The sequence below is a fragment of the Typha angustifolia genome, chromosome 14 (assembly GCF_048772165.1).
Source record: "Typha angustifolia cultivar Huaian chromosome 14, ASM4877216v1, whole genome shotgun sequence".
Classification (NCBI taxonomy): domain Eukaryota; kingdom Viridiplantae; phylum Streptophyta; class Magnoliopsida; order Poales; family Typhaceae; genus Typha; species Typha angustifolia.
This window is the reverse complement of record NC_133252.1, coordinates 9,917,780-9,941,428: the sequence shown is the minus strand read 5'-3', so window position 1 is coordinate 9,941,428 and position 23,649 is coordinate 9,917,780. Positions and strand designations below refer to the sequence as shown.

At 35.8% G+C, this 23,649-nt stretch overlaps 1 protein-coding gene across 1 annotated transcript; it reads left to right on the top strand.

Annotated features, from left to right (window-relative positions):
- Positions 1-168: 168 nt before the first annotated feature.
- On the top strand, positions 169-22,874 carry LOC140775556 (uncharacterized). Its single transcript, XM_073118929.1, has 14 exons — positions 169-404; positions 1,097-1,209; positions 1,301-1,397; positions 1,571-1,695; positions 2,905-3,433; positions 5,173-5,358; positions 6,742-7,035; positions 12,369-12,521; positions 13,434-13,588; positions 14,679-14,784; positions 14,948-15,886; positions 16,003-16,084; positions 20,674-21,054; positions 22,450-22,874. The coding sequence occupies exons 1-14, from the start codon at positions 300-302 to the stop codon at positions 22,638-22,640; spliced, it is 3,456 nt and encodes a 1,151-aa protein (XP_072975030.1). The 5' UTR covers positions 169-299; the 3' UTR covers positions 22,641-22,874.
- Positions 22,875-23,649: the final 775 nt, after the last annotated feature.

The window sequence follows — 23,649 nt, the reverse complement described above, 5'->3', positions numbered from 1 at the left end:
TCGAGCTTTAATTGGATTAAATATGATACTTATTTATAATTATATGGTATATATACGTATAGAGATGCCTCACTTTGAAGTCCCAAATGAAGGGCGAATCGTCGCCGAGTTCGTTTTGTATCCGAGTTCAAAAATTATATAGAGTACTAAAACCTCCGCCGACTTCTCTCTCTCCTAAGACACCATTTTCCCAGTAATTTCTCCTCTTCCAGGGACCGTCTCGCTTGCTATAAGTGCGCCTCTGAAATCCAAATCCGCGAAGCAGGGAGAAGCCGAGAAGGCATCAAGAGAAGAGGAAGATGGTGAAGGTTCGGATGAACACGGCCGACGTGGCCGCGGAGGTGAAGTGCCTTCGGAAGCTGATCGGGATGCGGTGCGCCAACGTCTACGACATAACCCCTAAGGTAATCTGAGAACTTCACCTAATTTACAAAATCCATCGTGCATGTGGGTTTTCATCTATTAATATTCACTTCTTTGATGAAGAAGTCCTGTTATCGGATTATCGCCTTCGTTTTTTTTCTCAAATTTTCGCTTTTTCTGGTAATTGACATGCTCCTATTAGGCATTTAACCTTTCATATGATTGGTTTTTCAATGGAAAGTGTAGAAAGGATTAATTTTTTGGTTTTGTTATTTTGTACTTCACTTTTTTGGGCTTGAACCTTCTAGGACAATTCGTGAAATCTCTGATGCTTCAAGAGAATATTAGTCATAGTAAGCGTGTCATTCTAGAAGGTGTCAATGCTGAAGCCTGACTTCTGATACGAGTGCTAGAAGGAACTTTTCGTTGTCTGCTTAGGCGCTTGCACGGTGTTTGAATGATTTAATGTGAGGTTGGTTACTGGGAAACGAGAATGATAATTACTTCAGTTAACAGATTCAGAAAAGGGGTCGGTTTAGTTTTGCTCAACAACTTCATATACAAGTAGTGTAACAATCTGCAATTCCAATGAAGTATGTGTCCTAACTGGCTGGTTTTATTGTAATGTTTTAGCAAGTCTCAGATAATACAACTTTCATGACCCGTTTAATTATCTTTTATCTGGCTTAAATTCGTTCTCTCATAATTGTTGCTAATGATCATTTATTTGTAGACATATCTGTTCAAGCTGATGAACAGCAGTGGAATGACTGAATCAGGGGAGAGTGAGAAGGTTTTATTGTTGATGGAAAGTGGTGTCAGGTTACATACAACTCAATATGTTCGGTGAGACTATATCCTTGATTTTAGCTTTGTAAATGTGATCTGATTTTTAGTTTGAATTTTTCATTGTTACAATACTCTTCACTTTGTTTAGGGACAAGAATACAACTCCTTCTGGATTTACTCTTAAATTACGGAAACACATACGCACAAGAAGGCTTGAAGATGTTCGGCAACTGGGATATGATCGTGTAATTACTTGATGCTAACTACAACACTGGAGAAAAATCCATGATATCAATAGTTTTAACTTTTAAGGACTTGAATATTTTTCTCTTCTCATTATGAATGAAATTTTGATGTTTTGCCATTGTCTCTTCTCTTATACGAGGTTCTTAATCATAGCTTTGATTTGTATTCACAGATTATCGTTTTCCAATTTGGTTTGGGAAGTAATGCTCATTTTGTAATTTTGGAGCTTTATGCGCAAGGAAACATACTTCTCACAGATTCTGAATTTATCGTCATGACGCTACTCCGTTCTCACAGGTTGTTATCATATCCACAATGCTTAGTTGTTAGGATTCTATGTTGGTGATCCAGTTGCATATATGAATCTAATATGTTGCACAATGGATATCTTGATCAATTTGTATCTTTAATCCATTTCATGAGATAGATGATTTACATGTGGTATACATACAAGGGTATCATGTATTATTGAAAGTTGCATTTTAGAAGATGTTAGGTTTCCTCGCCACATTTTTTCTGGTTTCACTAGATCTAGAACATTTATAATCAAGGATTGCCATACTAGAGGCATGGCCTGTGCCGGTCACTCGTTGGCATGGTACAAGATGACACGTGCCGCAAGAACGACAGAGATGTTTACCTTCTTCCGTCATTGCCTCTCATGTTCTCCTGCCTTCGCCTCCTCCTTTCATTTTGTGCTCAACTCCGCTTCCGTCAGCGCGTCCGAGTTCCACCTCCTTCAAGCTTTTTATGGTTTTTATGAGATTCATCTTGAGAGGAAGAAGATGATCTAATTAGATCGACTTCTATTCTCATGTGGATATTTGTTTTGAGAGTAAGTGAGGTGGATCGTGCCAACGGCCACATGTCGGTGTTCTATTGGCACAGCTAATCCTTGCTTATAATCTTAAAAAGGGCGGTTCGCTCAAATTTGTTTCATCCATTGTGGTTTCTTATGATAAACACAGTTCCTTTTTTCTTTTTAAAAAACTCCATATATGTTTTGCCTGCCATTAAGCCAATTGTGAATTTTGGTGACTTTTTAGAGACCTTTCAAATGCTAATTTACAAGGTTTCCATATGATGTTACTGCATAGATTGAGAAAGGCATGCTTTTCATTCTTATTAGCTTACACTGGATTTATGTGGGCACAAAGATGTGGATAAACTTACTTGTTTTTTACTTAGTTATTTCACACCCATTTTTTTTTCTTTCAAGCATCACGTAGAAAACTTCAGATCAGTAAAAGGTCTTTGCATAACTTCACTTTTGTAGTGGCTATATGGTTCCTGCCTTCCTGGACACAGTTGATTCCTTCCTTCCATGATACTGACTCGAAATAATAAGAAAGACTTTTTGTCATTGTATCCACGTTCATTTTTCACTTCCCTGTCAATCTTTTGCCCTTCTGAATCTCTACAAAAATAAAGTTTGTTTTGCCAAACATGACGAGTGTTTTTTTTCCATGTACATTAATGAGCTTAAAGCTAACATGTTTACTGCAGAGATGATGACAAGGGGTTGGCCATTATGTCACGCCATCGTTATCCAGTAGAAGCATGTCGTGTTTTTGAAAGGACTGATTTGACAAAGTTAAAAGCTGCAGTAAATAGGTCTGGTGATAATGAATCTTCTGAAGTGAATGATGATATTAATGTCTCTGAAAAATCCAAGGAACCAAATACTATTAAGAATAAGAACTTGCCCGTATCAAATAAGAAAGCCAGTGAAGGTACTCAGTCTAGTAAAGCTACTCTGAAGACCATTCTTGGAGAGGTCTTAGGTTATGGACCTGCACTTTCTGAGCATATTATATTGGATGCTGGCCTACTCCCAAATATGAAAATTGGGAAAGATTCTGATAACAAAATTGATGAAAACACGGTTCAGATTTTAGCACAGGCTGTTACTCGGTTTGAGGACTGGCTTGCAGATGTGATATTGGGTCAAAAGGTTCCTGAGGGATATATTTTGATGCAGATTAAATCCACTAGGAAGGACATTATACCTGCACAAGAGTCTATTTCTGGAAAGGTTGGTGTATCACCATTTAAAGTGCTTACACTTTTTTGGAATGATGTGTTGACATCTTTGGGAAATCGACTAGCTACCTTACACCATCCTCTCTGGTTTCTTCATACAACTATGCTTGTCTGGTTTATGAAATTGTTTTTGCCAAGTTGGTTAACTTTTTGATTGGGTTCATGTTCATCACACCTTCTATTGTGAGATCACATATGCAAGCTGGACGATAATCTTTTCTCCAATTGTGTTATTTACTTAAACTTCATGCCGTTTTGCATTATCCAATGCATATATTTCTCAGGTAGAGGCATTGAAAGATTCGGTCCATGTTTTGTTGACTTCTTTAAGTCCATAAGAGAGTGATGCATAATTTTCACTCTTTTGAGATGCTTTAGGCTTTATGCTTATCTTGTATAATAAATAAACCTCTGATGTCAAATTGTCAACATAATATTAATATGACACTAGGTCATCCCTATGCCATATCCATGGACCATGGTCATATAAATTTTACATCTTCATGCTTGGTTTCTTTTGACTTTTGAAATTTTCTTGATGATATTTTCTCAAATTTCTGTGGAACATTTTATGTGGTGTCAGCCCTCTTTTCCTCTTCTGACTAATAAGTGTGAAAAATGAGGTTGCCTTTGCTGTCTAAGAAAGTTCTTTTATGTTCTTCCACTCTTTTAAAATTCTAGTATCTTGATCATGGACTCTGCCTTTGATACCCTTGAGCATGTGTTTTATCTATTTGAGTTTGATTGCATAACTTTTGGTTCCTAAACCGTATATCTTCTCTCCAAGAATTTGGTGTACACTGTTTTTGGACTGTTTAGTGAGATAATTACTATTCCTCTTTTTATCACCTTAAAGGGATTGAGTAATCTGCTCTCCAAGATTGATTGTGGCAGCATAGCTTTTTAGGAATGAAAGTAGAAATATGAATATCTTTTTCTATGAAGCAATCTCATGCACATATTCAAGATAAGCCTTATCTTCTTCGGTATTTGACTAGTAAGAACTATAAGATGGAGGAATAGAAATGGCACGGACAATAAAAACGGCACTAGCTGTATGGCTGCTTGCACCTGCTGAAGGATAAGTACTTCTTCATTATTACTATTGTTTGACACTTATATGATGAACTAATTTTTGGAGTAATCCTCAGTTTCTGATTATTCTTTTGGAGAATTTAGAAAGAAAACATTACACAAAATTTCCGCTTAAGAGAACAGCCAAGATATTATGTCACACGATCCCAACAATGCGCCGAGACGGTGAGAATTATCCTATCCATGAAGATGAGTTGCTGCCTATACAAAATATAGTTTTCCTTGTATTGTGATAATAGACGAAGTTTTGTGCAGATCTCCACTGGCCACTGGCATATGTTTATCTCTCCACAGGATCATCTATGTTGGTCAATCACATGACATGCTTTGACACATTGAGAAACTAGATGATTTCTGATAACAGTTGATTGCGAATCTTTTATAGTCTATTTTCCTTCAACTTATTGGTCCCACAGCCTTGATAGTTCCTTAGAAGCAACAGTTGTAGATGCAATCACGCCTTATTGTGGTGGCAGTCTATTGTTTTGATTATTCCAGGATGAGTGAGAATTTATTTATTATTTTTTTTCTTGAGGGTTTCTCTTTATTTATGCTCAAATAAGGTATTAAGACAGTACATCCAGTAAATTTTTACCTTGAAACTGACTTAAACATATTATGTTATTTGCAAAGCAGGTCTATGATGAATTTTGTCCTATTCTGTTGAATCAATTCAAGTTGAGGGAATCTGTTGAATTTGAGACGTTTGATGCTGCTCTTGATGAGTTCTATAGTAAAATCGAAAGCCAAAAGTTGGAGCAACAACAAAGAGCAAAAGAGGGATCAGCAACGCAGAGGCTAAGTAAGATACGGTTGGATCAGGTTCTCATCAATCTTCTTCCAATTGGTATAATTGCATGTACAGTTATTTAAGTCATATATAAATGGATAAGATTATTCTGATAAATTATTGTACTCTGTTTTTGGTTGTTGACAATTTATCCTTTCTGCCCACAAACTGAATATTGTGAAAGTTATATGTAAAGAATATATTTCTCTAGTATTTTATTTTCAGAAATTAAATTGATCAAGATTGGAAGCTTCTTGAAGAAATTACTTTGCTTACCAGTCATAATTAATGACATGTTATGAATGCTAAATACTTTATTGCAAATTGTTCTATTTGATTCTTTTTTTGTACTTGAAAAACATGTGGCTGCTGTTTGTTCAACACTTGAGACTAGGTTACTGCCAACAACACCAATTACCATTTTATAAGGCTGAAGAGTTACGATTCAGAAACTCAGATTAATCTACCTTAAGTTGTGGAAAGGTCCTAATCAAAAGAAGTATGATCATTAGTAAGGTCAGACTCTCAAAATATTATTTTGAGGGTAAGTAGACTGCAAAATCAAGAAACTTAATCATGGATAAGTAGAACAACATTTGAGATTCTATAAAACAAGGATTATGGATCATACTGCAGATCATTAGAGAATGTGCTATACTTGAATTATCTGAAAAAGAGAACATGTTGAGCATAATCGGAGATTTTAGTTCAGATTTTGGAGTGTCCAATGGTGTACAGGTAATTATATTATGTTTTCAGGAGAGAGAATTGTGCCTGTGTGCTCTATTCTTTTTCTATGCTGTAGAATCTCCTCCCTGCACATATATATGAAATATAGCTTGCACGGACATACCTCACTTTATTTTCCCTCTGAAGGACTGCTAATATATCCCTTTGAAGGTTCTTGTTTTAGTCTAGTTGAACAGAGATCCAAAGTGAAATGCCCAATGATATGTTTTTCTTCGTGTATGTTTTAGTATAATTTCCATAATTCCATTAGCCAACAATTGCAAGCCATTGGCAATTTGATATGTTAAAGATGACCTATCCTGCAGTGCCTTCACCTGAGATATCGGCAAACTCCATTTCACCAGCTTAACCTTTTTTTTTTTTGGGGGGGGGGGGTCATATCTGATTACAGAGAATAAGAGTGATTTTCAACTCCTTTTTTCTATTAATTTCCCATAAACGTAGTTGGTACGGATGCTCGTTTTAGCTAGTGTTTTTTTTTTTCCTCTAGATGTTTGTTTTCCAAAATTTTTCCTTTTCACTGTTTTGCCTTGACCTCTGGAAAACTGAGCTTGACTCTGGCCTAGTGCTGCTGAACTGGTGGACCCTTGCTGCCATTTGTACCCTGCACTTGCTCCCTTCAGAATAGCCTCCTATAGATTTTCTATAATTTTTCTGTGATGCAGGAAAATCGTGTACATACATTGAGAAAAGAAGTGGACCACTGCACTAAAATGGCAGAACTGATCGAGTACAATCTAGAAGATGTGGATGCAGCTATATTAGCAGTCCGTGTTGCCCTTGCGAATGGGATGGATTGGCAGGATCTTGCCCGCATGGTTAAGGAAGAGAGAAAATTAGGAAACCCAATAGCTGGCCTCATTGATAAACTCCATCTTGAAAGAAACTGCATTACACTATTGCTCAGTAACAACCTTGATGAAATGGATGAGGATGAAAAAACTGCTCCTGCTGAAAAGGTATAGCTGCAATTTGCTAATTCACATTCCAATTCTTGTTCATCACTGCATTTTATCTTGATCTGCTATGCTTCCCATAACTAGATTTAACGATACTCCATAGTTCATGCTTTCTAGTTTGTATGAGCTTTTAATGCATTCCCTCATTTGCAAACATACTTGAGTTTCTGGTCTAAATGATAATCAAGTTTAATTAATTAAATAACAATTTTGTTGTTTGAATTTTGAAGGCCTATGCTTTTTCTGCACTATGGGATTGTGATGTCTAGAATAGCTGGTCCTTTGGATGCCACATTAGCAAGATGAAATGAATTTTCATTCTCTCTACAAATTCAGGACTATTAACTTGTATCCTGCGCTGCATTATTAGCAAGATGCTGGATTTTAATTTGCATCAATACTGAGGCATCTTTAGAAAAATGTATTCATTCTAATATCATGTTCTATCACAATTTCTCACTTGTTTATTGCAAGGCAAGGATCTATTCTCTTAACAGTTACCAAAAGTACCAAAACAAAATAAATCAAATTGATGCATAATTATATTGATAGGTTCAAACCCAACAAAACATTGTTAAGTAATACCACAACAGAATAATGGTGAAAAGAAAGGAAATCACAAACCCTTCTCCCCTGGCTAGACTTGAGAAAAGAGAGAAGAAAAGGAAATATTTTATTGTCGTCCCACATAAAAAAACTTATATATAGTATTCCAATCGAACTAATTACTTAAGCTCCCCCTCCCCCCGGTTCACTTTAGGAATAACTTTGTTTCTATTTTGGAATATAACTCTTTATTCCAGAATAATATATAAACATTGTAATAATCCAATTCTAGAAAACAAATACTTCATATCAAATCAAATGATATTTATGGTAATTTTATAAAAAGTAACACTTTTTTTTAAAATATTTTTTTTCATTTTATATCACATCAAAGATAATTATTACACTTATTCTAAAATACTAGTAAATATACGAATAGTTATTCTCAGAATAAATACCTCATTTTGAGAATAACAAAGATGAATACCTATTTTAGATAATTTTATTCCTGAAGCAAACGGGGCATAAAAAAATAAAACAAACTTAAACCTAATCAAACTCTTAAAATAAATCATTAACCAACGATCAAGTTGGCGAGCATTCGAACGCCCTGAAGGGCGTTTGAATGCATCGGTGAACTTTGCTCTTAGCCAAAAGTGTTCTGATCTTATTTGAACAGCTGACTAGGCATTTGAACGCCTAGCTTAGAATTGTCCATTTTGATGAATGAAGTGATTAGATTTCCATTCCTATCATATATCTTCAACTTAAATATCTAAAATTCTGAATGAGCAAGCTTTATAGTAATAACAACTGGGGGTGTCAAAATAAACAAGCGGCTCAGACTCGACTTGACTCAGTCGAGCCTGAATTTATTTTGAGACTTAATTTGAATTTTGAGCCGAGCTTGAGCCGCCGGCTCAGGCATGGCTCAATAGGCTCGTTTACACTCTTGAGTGGCAGTGGCAGAGCTGTCTAATTGTTGGGATAAGGAGCGAAGTGAGAAGAAACGTACTGCTACAACCCAAACCACATTAACATGAGAGATTAATCTCATCAATTTGGTATGCCCTATAGAGTAACCATTAGATTAAAACAAGAGCAAAAGTGTAAATCACAATGCATCTGGAAAGCCGTTGGATTTTATTGAGTTTCTTAATCAATATTGGTAGCCACATAGGTAGATTCTATCACATCATGGGCAGATTCTATCACATCAATCATCTCAATCGTTCTTTTTTGAGCCTTCTTCTAGTCTTTTGGTTTGTTTCTTTATGCTGGAGGATAGAATAGAATATATATCTAATACTTGGATCACTATGGATTTTTTTTTTGATTGCACATCTCACCAACTGAAGGAATATTTATTAAAAGCAATAGCTTTTGTCGAAATGAGGAACAAACATTTTCGGCTTCCTCCTGCTCCTCTGGCCTCCTCATCCTCCCTCTCTTTTGGCCTCCTCATCCTCCTACTCCTTTGGCCTCCCTGCCGCCTCCTCCATCGGCCTCCGCCTCCTCTATTGGCCTCCACCTCCTCCTCCTCCATCAAGCCGCCACCTCCAGCTCAGTCCGAGTCGGCTCGGCTTAAATAGGGCTTGATAATAGGCTTAATATAGGCTCGAGCTCGGCTCAGGCTAGGTTTGGCTCGGCTTGAGTTGAGCTAAGCCAAACTTGAGCCAAGCTAATAGGCTCAAAATTAATTTTGAGCCGAGCTTGAGTTGGAGTTGGCTCGCTTAGGCTTATACCCATAGAACTAGCTATAACATAGGATTCTATTATTTTGAGCGTGTGGTAGTTAGGATGGCTAGAAACATTTTATCTACATAGGATTTGGCAACATCCTTTTGCTACATGAGTAATCCATCTAGTCAAATTTCTTAGCCTTTTGTTCTACTCAAGGAGCTTAAAAATTTGGATTGAAATTTAGTGTGGGTGGGAAGGCATGCCATTGAATGCTCACCAGCTTATCAATTATGCGTATTTGACGACGATTGCATCCGCTCTAACCTTGTAGGTCTCTTTGTGTTTGATTTTGAGTGTATCATGATCATCTGATGCACTCAATTTATGCACTAGTATAGGGCTGTCAAAATAAACGAGCGGTGGCTATTTTATTAAATGAGCTGAGCCTAAGCTGAAGTTGGATTGCTCAGGCTCGATTTGATAGGCTCATAATTTTTTTATTCTATATATATTAAGTACTAAATCTTTGATCCAACGACTCATTTATGGCTTTTGGACTCGTTTAAGGTTTGAGCTCATTTAAGACTATTGGGTTCGTTTAGAGCTTGAGCTTGTTTTGAAAATAAGCTCGATTAACTCGGCTTGAGGTCGGTAAGGCTTGGGTCTAGCTCGGCTCGGTTTGAGCTAAGCCGAGTTTAAAAACAAAATGAGGCTTGTTTACACCCCTACAATGGTGTGCCCATATTGATCTAAATGGATTGGCCCACATCGAATCTACTCTTAGAGAATCTTTGCTCTGATATTTTAATATGCTGAAACTTCTATAACTTTCTTAATGGAGCTGATTACATTTGAAGAGGTATTGCTAGCTGTGTGGAGCGACTGTCTGGCTTATTTATTATAAATACCCATTCAAATTAGTAATCTGTTGAAGACAAGCTGCATGATTTACCTCCTTGTGTATATCAAAAATACATTTATGTTATATATCCTGTTCTACTGTTTAGGTAACATTTCCCTTGGAGATCTGTTGAGGCTAAAATGAAAACATAGATTGCTTTCGAACCCCTCATTTTTGGACTACAAGGCTCACAATGTCGAAAATGAGTACTACAAAGCAAAAATGAAAACTAATGGCAGTTAAATCCATTTTAGCTACTGGGTTGCTTGTCCTCTTGCATACTGAGGGGTTTAGCCAGCAATTGTTTGTTAGTGATATCCTTCCATTCTGAAATTTTGTTCCTTTCCATTAATATACTGGTGCTATCTTCATTCTTCAATATTGCTCGTTTGGCTTTCACGGCCTCCTTTTCCGTTAGCTTCTTGTATTGTTATCCCTTTTTTTCTTCTAATAATAATAATATAGGTACTGTATTTCCTCTCTTATTCCTTTCAATTGTGCAAATAGGACAAAAATTTGAAAATGGTGATTGTTGATTCATATTATAGTCTAACATAAAAGTTCATTTGTTTTGAGAAAAAGAAAACTAGTCTTGATGGAACTGGTATATTTTCAGCTTGTTCTCTTTGTTTGGGTAATAATCTTTTCAGCAACTTCTTATCGCTGTTGAGAAGAGGATGAGCCAAAGGCTTCATCTTCCTGAATTTTCATGATTGAAACAAGTGAGGATGTCTCGGTGGTGACCAGATAGGGTGCACCATGTTGTGTATAATTTTCCTGTATTACAGGTGATGATAAGTTCCTAACTGGAAGTTGCTCTTCCCCTCTTTTTAATGATACCCATGTCTAGGGGATTGTGGGGTGGATTGCCACTGGCAATCATGATCCTAAATGGAGCTATGGCCTATGGGAATAGATAACTCTTGCTTCTAAGTGCTATCTGGCATGACACCATATTAAGTCTATCACTTGTTTTTTTCAGCAGGGAATTAAAGACAAATTTCTAAAGGGGCTGTTGTTATTTTGATAACCATTAATAAAAGAACACTCATTTCGTTAGGTTAACATGCGTCCTATAATTAATGTGGATTTAAAATTTGTAGTTTTGTATTTTCAGCTTTTTTTTGTCTATAGTGTTAGGAGGCTGAGACATTTTCAATAATTTAGAGAGTCTATATGTCATAAAAGAAAAGTTTAGGGGAGGTATGTGGAAAATGGTGATAGGTCAGGGGTCCAAGTGTAGTTGTCTCTTAATAAAAATCTGTCAACATTTGTGGAGTAGCTTATCTAAGAGTTGTGTTTTAGTCGACTCCATGCTTTTCAGGAAATGCTTGGGATGATAATGGTGACGAGTTAAGTTAATGGATGCAGTAGTTTTATATAGCTAGATTGACAATATCAAACTAATCAACAAATCTAACTTTCATAAAGAGCTGAACTTGTATAGTCAAGTCATAGCAGTAAATCATTATTTTATTTCCCAATGGACATCAACTTCATTGTAATTTCCTATTGATATTTCTCTTCCTATTTATACCTGTTAGTACCTCTAGTTTATACTTCATAACATCACCTTTGGTTTTGTATAAGCCTTTTCCAGCCACTTGGAAAATCAGTGGTTCCATTTCTCCATGGTTCTGATAATCATATCATGTACAGTTGTGAGACTGTAAAGTATCTGTACATATCGTTTCAATTATACAACTTCCAGATACAAAGTTTACCTCAAGGACAGCTTTACTTGATTAAGGCAACCACTCCTACAGTTACCTTGTCTTGTTTCGAGAAAATAACAGATTCCTATTTTGTCATTTGTAATCCTCATTGATCATTTATTTATAAGAAAATTTGTCTGCTTTCGTTCACTCTGTGCTTATTCATTCCGGACAGGTTGCTTATAAGAGAACTTACCATCTACTCACTTTATCTAGTTTCTTTCCCTCTGAAGGTTTTGATTGGAGTGTTGTGGTTTGATCTTCAAAAAATTAGATGTTTGTAAGTTTGTTGGTTAACAAATTGAAGTTTCACATTAACCAAGGTTAATTCGATAAGAAGTGTAACAGGTGATTGCTTCTTGGTGGATATCATGGACTATGTTGATTCATCAGTTTGAAGTATCATTATCAAGTTTAAGTTCAGCTTTCTCCTAATATTTTAGCATAGCATTGAATTGCAACTGAATGTTCTTATATCACATTTCCAGGTAGAGATTGATTTGGCACTTTCTGCACATGCAAACGCCCGCCGCTGGTATGAACTTAAGAAAAAACAGGAGAGTAAGCAAGAAAAGACAGTTACAGCACATGAGAAGGCATTTAAAGCAGCTGAGAAGAAGACACGACTCCAACTTGCTCAGGTAATATCTAGAGTGGTCATGACAGTGTACCGTAAGAAACATACATGCATTTGTTACAGCATCCTTTTGTTTTCCTCCCTTGAAGTGAATCTTTGTCTTCTGACTTACACAGTTACACTTGTGGATAAGAAATGTTTCCTGACCCCAACCTGAATCCTGCGTCTTCTAATGCTTCCTCCCCTCTCCATCTGATTAAACCCCGGTTCCTCCTTTTGCCACTGTCTTACCCTCCAAATCACTGCTTTCCTTTAACTGTTAACCGGTATGGGTTGTGCCGGTCGGCAAATTTCATGCCGATAGGCCATTGGCATACTCCATGAAGTTGGTAACGAACTAAGTTAGGAGTACCTTCTTTCAAGGAACATATTGTGTTCATTTTAATCAAATTGTTTCTATTTGAGGTAGCTAAGATAATTTGTGCATTGGCTTGTTTTGCATTATCAATAGTTTGTAACACCTTTATATGCTATTTTATCTTTTCTCATTGTCATTTAGCCTTTGAATTCTTTGTCCTTGTTTTAATTGCTATAGTTTATATTTCTGGTGAGTGGTGAGCCACTGCTGAGGTTATATTACTTAAGGGTCCAGACTCCAAAGTAAATTTCTTTGTTGAATGTTCAGATGTAGCTGCATTGAACATAAAATAGTTAAATATAAGAAGCAATAATCCAGAAGGTTATGCACTGTATTATCTTTAGGACTGTTATTTGACAGTGTCATGCACTAATGTTTTGTATGTGCTTGTACTTGAAATGGTATGCTGTCAGTAGTTTGATCAGTGATTTAAGTTGTCAATGACTGCATTTCTCCTTTATTTCACTAAAATAAGAGTATAAATTTTGCATTTCATACAAAAGTGGGACATTATACATGATGTGCACTTGATGTACTTTGTTGTTTTATTTTTTCTAGGAAAAAACTGTTGCAGCAATCTCTCATATGCGCAAAGTTCACTGGTTTGAGAAATTCAACTGGTTCATCAGCAGCGAAAACTATTTGGTCATCAGTGGCCGTGATGCTCAACAAAATGAGATAATAGTCAAGCGATATATGCCTAAAGGAGATCTGTAAGTGAATTCAACTGTCCAACTAGGATCATTGTAAAAGTAGGTTTGCATGAGTTCACTGGAATTCAAAGGTTTATTTAATGTTATAAATAATTAAATATTACTTGAGAATCAACCACTGAGAATCAACATGAGCCAATCACAGCAACTAAGAAGTGTTCTTTTGTTGATTGCTAAATTGTCTGAAAATCTCTAATAGAAATCTGGTATACCTCCTAAAAGAACTATCAATTACCATCTAATATATGCCAGAAGTTAGCTGCACTAATCCATGTTGTGATGTCAGCAGAATCTCCTATTCACAAGACTCAAAACTAGAAATCTCATTACACCCATGTTTTATTTTCAAAAGCCATGCTAATGTTTATATGGAGTACATCTTAATCAAGGTATGATATATTAATGTTTTTTAACATTTGACTAGCAATTACTGTAAGTCTCTTATGAAATGCTATCATTTTCTTTTTCTTCTTTTTCTGGCCTCAGTGAGTTCAGATGCTGGACAATTTTGAGTGAGTCGTCATTGTCTTTACCATTTTGGTTCTTTTAATGATACAATTTGGTAAATCCATATTGGACATACTTATGGAATATAGATCAGATTATTTTTTGGTTTTCAACTAAAGTATACTTTAAGGGATGGATTTTACTATATAAGTGGATGTGGATTTCACATATCACCTATAGCAGTTAGAATGTAGAAGGGTTAATTTGTAGCAAAATGATATGGCTCTATATTCTTTATTCCATGAGTCAATCGCTGAAAGATTGAAGGGAGAATATTTCTCAACAAGTCGATCATAAAAGAATCAACAATTCATTTTATTTATCTGTGGGAAGTTAGATAGTCAGCTGGGCCAAATTTGCAGTCAATGCCTTTGATTGATGACTACTATTGTTATCCTTCATATACTGGGTTTACCTTGTTTGCAGTCTGCAGTTGTGGCCTACCACTCCATTTGCTCACTTATTTGTCTTGATAATCTGCAGCTTTAGCTTTTGTCATATTATTTACACTGGTTCCCAAATAAAACCTCATTGACTCAATCATGCTTTTTACTGTTGACTGACTTTGAGTTTGATTAAATAGGTATATTCATGCCGACCTACATGGAGCTTCTAGTACTGTGATCAAGAACCACAAACCAGATCATCCAATACCACCCCTGACATTGAATCAAGCAGGATGTTTTACTGTGAGTTAAATTGGACTCTTTAACTTGTAGTTCTGAAAGCTAAACTCCCCCTTGGTTTACAGTTGCTTATCAAGATTTATTCTTGAGATTCAATTCTAGCTTTCATGCTTTAATAATTTGAGTATCTGGTATAGAAATTCCTAGAACCTGTTTCTCTTTCCAGGTCTGTCATAGTCAAGCATGGGATTCAAAGATAGTTACAAGTGCTTGGTGGGTTTACCCTCATCAAGTCAGCAAAACCGCTCCAACTGGCGAGTATCTTACAGTAGGGAGTTTCATGATTCGTGGTAAAAAGAATTTTCTCCCTCCTCACCCTCTTGTGATGGGGTTTGGCCTTTTGTTTCGTTTGGATGAGAGCTCCTTGGCTTCACATCTAAATGAAAGGAGGGTCAGAGGTGAAGATGAAGCCCTTCAGGAAATGGAAGGAGATTCTCTTAAAGAGCAGAATGGTTCTGAGTTAGATGAAGAAATTCTTAGTGAAGGAGAGACAACTAAGGAACCAGATCAAGATTCAAGATCAAGCATGGATAGATCAAGAGATGATCATTTTAAAGTGAAACAAGATAGTATCTCTGAAGTTGATCCTGTACCTGTTAGTATATCTTCCAATTCTAATAATTCTGACCTATCTGAAAAGCTTGGTGGAGTAGGAAACTCAAAAAAGAACTTGACAGTTACAGATGAAAATGAACCTTCTGTTTCATCTGCACTTGACATTCTCATTGATAAGGCTCTTGGTCTTGGCCCTGCTAAATTATCTAATCGAAGTTCTGCTCATGATACATATCAATCAATTTCAGTGGTGGCTGATGATCAAGAAGAACAAAAACCTACAATAAGAGAAAAACCTTATATATCTAAGGCTGACAGACGGAAGCTCAAGAAAGGCCAGAATAGCAGTGAAAATACAACCGATTCACATGAAAATAAAGAAGGTAATAAATCTGTCCCCTCAGTTTCTCAGCAAGATAAAAGCGGGGAGACCTCAAGGACTGTCAATCCGAAAATCAGTCGTGGACAAAAGAGCAAGCTTAAAAAGATTAAAGAGAAATATGCAGAACAGGACGAAGAAGAAAGGAAGATTCGTATGGCTTTACTTGCGGTATTAACGTTGCTTAAGAATTCTCTTTTACTTACTTGGAAGGGCTTAGTATTTTAATCTCTTTCACTATCTTCTCTGTTGCACTTCCCATGTTAATTATCTTTTCATTATTTTAGTCTGCTGGAAAAGCTTCAAGAAAAGATAAAGATTCACATGATGGGGATGTAGTTGCTTGCAAAATAACCGAACCAGTTTCTGGTACTTACTAACAATTATCTTCCTCTGATCTTTCATTCTTAGTTGAATTTGATATTTGCTAGATTGAATTTTATTTCTCTTCACCTGCAATCATATAATTTTTCCATTTTAGTTTGCTGGCTGCTTCCAGACTGTTTGGATCAAGAATTTTTTGACAAGGAAACGTGCTTTGAATTATTAAATATGAATCTCTCCATAAATTGTTATATGCCAACAGGTTACATGGAGAAGGTGATACTTTTCCTTGCTAGGTTGTAGGTGTTTTTATTTCGTTTTGGGGGTTGGTGATACTGTGATATCTGTATATAGTTGTTGTGTGTACCAAATGGGTAGATCCATCTTTAGTTTTGAAATGAAACAGTGCGAGTACTAGCCTTTTTCAGGCCCCCTCCTCCATACCACTAAAAAAAGAAGAAAAAACTGTAAAACAAAGCTCTAGCAGCTTAAACCAATAAAGATAGGGGTGTAAAAGAGCCGAGCCTAAGTGAGCTGGTTGCAGCTTAGGCTCGGGTCAATTAATTTCGAGTCTACTAGCTTGGCTTAGTTGAACTTGAGCTGAGCCAGATTGTACTTGAGCATAAATTGAGTCTATTATCCCTATTCAAGTCAAGTCGGACTGAGCCCAAGCCAAGCCAAGCCAAAAACTATTTAAGGTGACATAGTTAAATTAAAAAAAAAATTTACTAAAGTTTAAAATTTTAAAAATTGACTAAAATATTCAAAATGCCAACCAACTTGACTAAAATTTAATATAGCAATATTCAAAATGGCAAGCCAACAAAGAACTATTCAAACTGAAGTAAGTTAAATTAAACAATACTTTACTAAAGCTGAAAAATTAAAGATTTAACCTGCAAATTATAAGAATAAGTCAATGATACATAGAGAACTATCAAATTATCAAATTAAAAATAAGCATCACACCGATTTCAAATTCAACACAGTATTATTATTTACCAAAATTTGGCTCAAAGTAAATTCAAATATTGACAACCAAATTATAAGTCTATCACTTGCTAAATATTACAATAAGAAATATTTGTCACTTCCCAAATATTACAATAAAAGTTAGTGGCATGCTAAATATTACAATTAAATTTATTTGGCACTTACAAAATGTTACTGTCAGGGATTCTTAACACTAGAAAGAAGCTTGATCTTGTAACTGTATAAAAAAATAAAGTATAATAAGTTATGGATTGTTTAGCTAACAAAAGAATATTAATAATTATTAGAGATGACGAGTATTAGTGACACCACATGATTCTTATTAGTGTTGAACAAATAGGAACTTTTACGGATGAAGCATACAAAGTGTACGAACCTGCAATAGTACTAACATTTTATTATAGCCAACCATTACCAGTAAACGTAGTTCATAACAAATAAGCATTCTTGTGGTAGGCTGCCTAATGTTAAATAAAATGGATGACAACATCTGGTTAAGGTTTAAAGCATGAAATTTGACCACAAATTGGAGATCTACCCACATACCCACTGACACCACTGACTGTTTAACACATTATGAAGGGCGATCCCTCACTGAGACACGACTAAATATCTGACATAAATAAACTAGGAATAGGGGTGACATACCATCCACTTCCTCAAATTTGATTTCTCTCACCATGTCAGCAGCAGCATTGTACTCGAAACTGCAACACATTGAACAGAAATGGTAGTGCACTCTCTACAACACTTCTATTTATAGATTGAGCAAATGGAAAAGATATACAACCTGTCTATTAAATAAGTTATCTGCAAAAGCATATAGAGAAAATATATGATAAATTGTGAGACAAGAACGATCCAATCTAATTTTAGCCGAGTTTGAACAATCAGGTGAGGACAATGGATTCCAATTATGGCTGCAGCTTACACATTTCCAAGTATGCATAGCCATGTGTTGGAGGAGCAAATAACAACACAAAAATGTTTGGAACATGCATTATATTCTAATAGTGGCTGTCAATAGGTCATGCCTAAGAGAAAATAAATTGAAAAGATACCTAAATATCAAACTACATATGCTATCTTCACAAACACATTTACCATTGTAGATACTTGAATAAAATAAGATTATAAAAATAGAGTAAGCAATATTTTATAAAAGTGTAAAATGGAAAAAATATATTATGAGAAGTATAATTCACATACCTTAAAAGAGCTGATTTGTTTTTTTGATGATTCTCGGATCCAATTCCCTCAGTAGTGCATTTGAAAGTAGTATAAGTTTGTTAGCATATGTATAGTTTGCACATTGTCTTGAGATACAACATGCTATAGTCCGTTGAATGAAAAAGAAGGTTCCAACTCGAGTTATGGCCGATGGACTTGAACGTATCAATGGTTAGAAAATGTAACAGATAAAAGTATAAATATATGTGTACATCCAAATGGTGGTAGAATGGAAGCCTCGTACCCTCAGTTGAAGTTGCACACGTATTAACTCAGTATTTCCAAAATTCATCAAGCTTAGTATGAATTTTGCCATGGTTTATTGAGCACTAGGACTAAAATAAATGATTAGCTACAATATATTTGCAAATCAGTGAGCATATTAAGATGTAAACACTAATATTAATTAATGCTTAAAGAAACCTCTTGTCGACGAAGGTTGACTGGATGAGGTTTGCCACCGGAGGAGGCTTTGGGGTCCTAACGGAGGAGGCCGACGAAGGAGCCTGATTGGAGGAGGTGGAGGAGGTGAAGGAGGAGGGTTATTGATGACTGGAGGAGGAGGACGAGGATGAGGTGGTGGCTTGAGGAGGAGCCAGTTTGCTAAAGGAGGAGGAGGACGAGGAGGTGGCTTGCCGAAGGAGGAGGCGGTCAGCCGATGGCTTAGAAGAAAAAAGATCAGAGCGAATAAGAGAGAGAGCGAGTGAGAGAGAGCTGGGCGGTAGAGAGTTGGGAGTTTAGGGTTAGGGTTTGAGAAAGAATCCTTTACATATTTGAGCCTATCAAGCTGAGCCTAAGCGAGTCGGCTTTGGCTCAAGCTCGGCTCGAAATTTGATGCGAACTGGGTCAAGTTATTTCACATCATATAGACATTGGCTCGATGAAGCGAGTATATTTATCTTTTAATTAATTTATGATATAATCTTTTAATGCAAGTCTAGTTAAGTCATATGCGCCCTTAAGGCAAATCCAATTAAGTAAAGTAAATTCTCAAGACAAGTCTATTTAAGTCAGGTAAGCCTTTAAAACAAGTTCTATTAAGTCATGTAAGCATTTAAGATAAATCATAATTTGATTCGTATAAGCCTTTGTGGCTAATCCTAATATTACTCATTATACTCGACCTCTATATATAGGAGGGGTTGAGCTCCTTTATTTAATTATCCAAGTATTGAGAAATTGTTTTAGCCTTAAGTTTATTTTAGAAATAAAAGTAAGATAATTTAAAAGTAGAGATAAATTAATCTCTTTTCGTCACCACCATTGCCATTTTTCTCTCTCCACCGTGCTCCACCACCTTTCACCTTCATTACCACCATCATTCACTTCTATCGGACACCTAGAGGTGGATGATGTGGATTGACTCTAATCGATCCGTAATAAAATTCAAATTTAGCCTTAAATTAAGGCTTAGGCTCGGCTCGACGAGAGCCCTCGACTTAGCTCTCGTCGAGCCGAGCCAAGCCCGAAGCGCTCGTTTATTTGACACCCCTATAAAGGACCATTGTTTTATTTCCTTATAATTTTTAACTTCTGGGTTTGAGATATTTAATAGGTGTAACTACTGGATTTGAATTAAATAGGTGGATGTTTTATATTTTAAATCCGACATAGACCTAAGAGGGTTTAAACTTAGGATCTCATGCTTTGCTATCATGTGAACTCACCAATAGGTCTAAAAGCTTAAACTAACAGAGAATATCAGTTTGCTATTGTAACATGGACCAAATTCACTAATTTAAAGTACATTTCTATAGATCTACCATGAAGATAAAATGTTATAAATGTAGATTTGCCTCATTTTGAACTTTCGTCTAGGTAATATTAAGACGAGAGTAGAAAAACTGAACTTGGAACTTTTCTCCAACCATCACACCTTCAATTTGATGCCACAAAGCTTCTCTCTGTCTCTTTGACTAGAACTAATGGGTACTGGGCGTGCTCATGATAATTATCCAAACTCCTGTTCAGCATGTGGGGCACTGACTGGTTAGCATTCCTTGGACCGTAGTAAAATGATCGATTTGGATAAGCATATCTGATCGATTTCACAGATTATGCGGAGCAGAAACACAGCTATATTTCTTGTTACATTTAGTCATTTCCGTTCTTATAGTATTTTGGGAACATTGATGTATAGGCTGATGGAGATGATTAAATAGAGCATTTGATCTTATACAGTAATTGATATTTGATATGGACCTTTTTTCATTAATGGGCCTATAAATTTGATCATGCATCAATCTGTAATAAGTTTCCACTCAACATTGCAACATTTGCATGTATGGTATGGTCTTGTGCAGGTTAAGAAGCAAAAGGTTCTTCAATGCAAATATCTTCTTGCATTTTCTTATAATTTTTATATTGGATTTATTTGGGACTGATCTTATCCAACATATATCTACTTTCAGTTCCAAATGATTCCTCGAAAGTATGTTATAAGTGCAAAAAGCCTGGTCACCTTTCTCGCGATTGTCAAGAGTATAACTCTGAAGCAGATCAGTCCCAGGCCATCAAAAATAAGCATGCAAATGGTGATTTCTCTGACGATCTGAGAGCAGATCTAGATAAAGCTAATTATGAGATGGATAAGATTGCTATCGAGGAAGATGGCATCAATGAGATAGGTGAAGAAGAAAAGGAAAAATTAAATGATCTGGACTATTTCACAGGAAATCCACTACCTAGTGATATATTGCTCTATGCTGTACCTGTCTGTGGCCCTTACAATGCATTGCAAACATACAAGTATCGGGTAAAAATAACCCCAGGCACTGCAAAGAAAGGGAAAGGTAGATTTTTCATTTCGTATTAAATTCTGAGTCAATTAAATAATGATTTTGTTTCATCATAATCTTTTCAGATATTCAAAATTCCATATTAACTTGCATAATTTTCAACAATTGATGCATACTGTTTTTTTAAATTTACTGTAAATTTGTTTAGGCTATTTTATGTATTTTTGTAATTTTTATATTTGGAAGTTGGAACTGTTTTAGGCCTGATTAAGGCCTTTTGGATCAAGAAGTACGTACTTGATTAGATTTTATTGGTACATATAGGGGTAAGGTCTATTTGACCAAATCCAAGTAGGAAGTTTGAGTCTGTTAACCTTTGGTTTTGACTTTGATTAGTTTCTGTTTTGATGCTGGAAAAACCCGAACAATTGGATCGGTTTAAACAAAGGTCAGAATTAATGATCTTGCAAGTTTCAGCCTTGATCAATGGGTTTCAGCCATTACTATTGCGTCTCGGGCGAAATTTCAAGCCATATTCTCATTCATCTCTAATTAAAAAATGGGATGGAGACCTCTTGGAATGATGGTTATTGCATAACAGCCTAAGACAGGTAAGTGTTGCCCTTCAAACCTAGATTTCAACACTTATAAGCCTTACTTCCTAATATCTGTCCTTAAAACTACATATAAACTGTATATCTAATCCTGTTTGATCTGTAAAAAGTGTTCCAGAACCCTTTTAGGTTAGATCTGAACACAAATGAGCTTCTCAATATCTGAAAGAAAACACTCATAAGTCATAAGGTCTGTCAGTGATTGTCATGAGTGAATCTTTGCCTTCTTATGGTAGGTCTTCCCAGTAAAGCAAGAAGATATACATACTGTTCTATAATCAAACATTTGCTATAAAAGAAGAATTCTACTTTCCTTTTGCAATGTCATAAGACAGTAAATTGAAAAATATTTTCATATAGCCTTGGCAAAGTTCTAGAGGGCAGATGGAGTGGTGCGAGCAGGCTATGAGATCCAGTCTAATCTTTCATCTTTCAGTAAAGCCCTCAACTTTGAGTAGGACTTTCTAGCTGGCATTATATTTGACGGGAAAACAGTGGAGGATGCTGATACTATCCTCTCAAAATAGGTTTGAGTTCAATTAATCTACAAACTTACAAGTGAGAGTGAGAGAATCATCAAATAGCTTGCTGGAATACTTCATTATTCTATTTTCATCTTGTTGACTTGAATGTGTAGTGGTGATGGAAGGCGAATTATTGATTCTTATGTGATGGGCCTAAATATTGTAAGGGCAAATTGGTCTGGATACATGGTACAATATTCCTGAATTTTAGGAACTTGGTGTAGTTTCTCTACATATGAAATTCTAGTTTCCCTTTCGATGTCTCATTCTTGCAAATTCATGCATTGATATTTGGGTTGCTGTTATTTCAGCTGCGAAAACTGCAATGAATTTGTTCAGTCATATGCCCGAAGTGACGAACAGGGAAAAGGAACTTATGAAAGCATGTACAGATCCAGAATTGGTGGCTGCTATTGTTGGCAATGCCAAGATTACAGCACCAGGTCTTACTCAATTAAAGCAGAAGCAGAAGAAGGGTAGAAAGCCTGTCAAGGATAACTAGGATATTCTTTGGAGTTACGAAGATCTGATGCCATTATTTATTGTCTGTTCCGACAGTATCGTTCTTTAGAGTACATTTGAAACAAAGGGCAGAGAGAAAAAAAAAAACCCTTTCAGGGCAATAGTTTTATGCAACAAAGCTTGCAGTAAGTATGTTTGCTTGATGTAAACTAAAAGAAACTATTTCGGAGAAGCAAATCAATTGAATTCATATCAATCTTCATGTACTTGTGTACTTTTTGTCAAAATTGTAGAGTGATTTCCATCTTTGAGGCTTGATTAATGAATTGCGGTTCGAGATTCAGGTCTGTGGAGTTAGTTGAAAACGATATCAGTCGGTCAAAGTATGAGCATCTGCAATCTCTTAACCTATATCTACTCAGGATGGAAAAATGCACGCAACTGCATACATCAAAGAAAGGATTGAATTGAGGATTAAAGTGTAGTTGTTTGACACTTGCACTGCCTTGTACAATAGCGGTTTGCAAGGACTTCACTCAAATGGAGAGGTCTTTAGTGACATAAAGATCCCTACAATTGACTGCAAACTACTACACTCCTCTCTTTATTGTTGACATCTACCATTCCATTAAAGTAATACAAATTAATGTAAGATGTGAGAGATACTAAATAGTTGGAAAGTCAAAGTGTCATTAAAAAAAAAATCAATGAAGGGTTCTATAACATGAGCAATAATTCATAATCTATGTGTAATTAATTCTACTCTTAACTTTCACTAATATCCATCCCATTTCAATGTATGATGGACATTTTCCTCAGTAGCTTTTAAAAGAAAATTATTAAACACCCACAACACTACTTGAAATAAATAAAAGCCAAGCTATTGTATTGTTGTACTATAGGTGGATGATCACCTTGGATAATCCCCACATCTTTGTAACTTTTTAGTGATATTTATTTAGATTACACCATGATTATAATTTTTATTTTGTTTAACGGTGGTAACTTATAATCCTTTTGGTTATCTTTTTGTAATCCAGGATATAGAG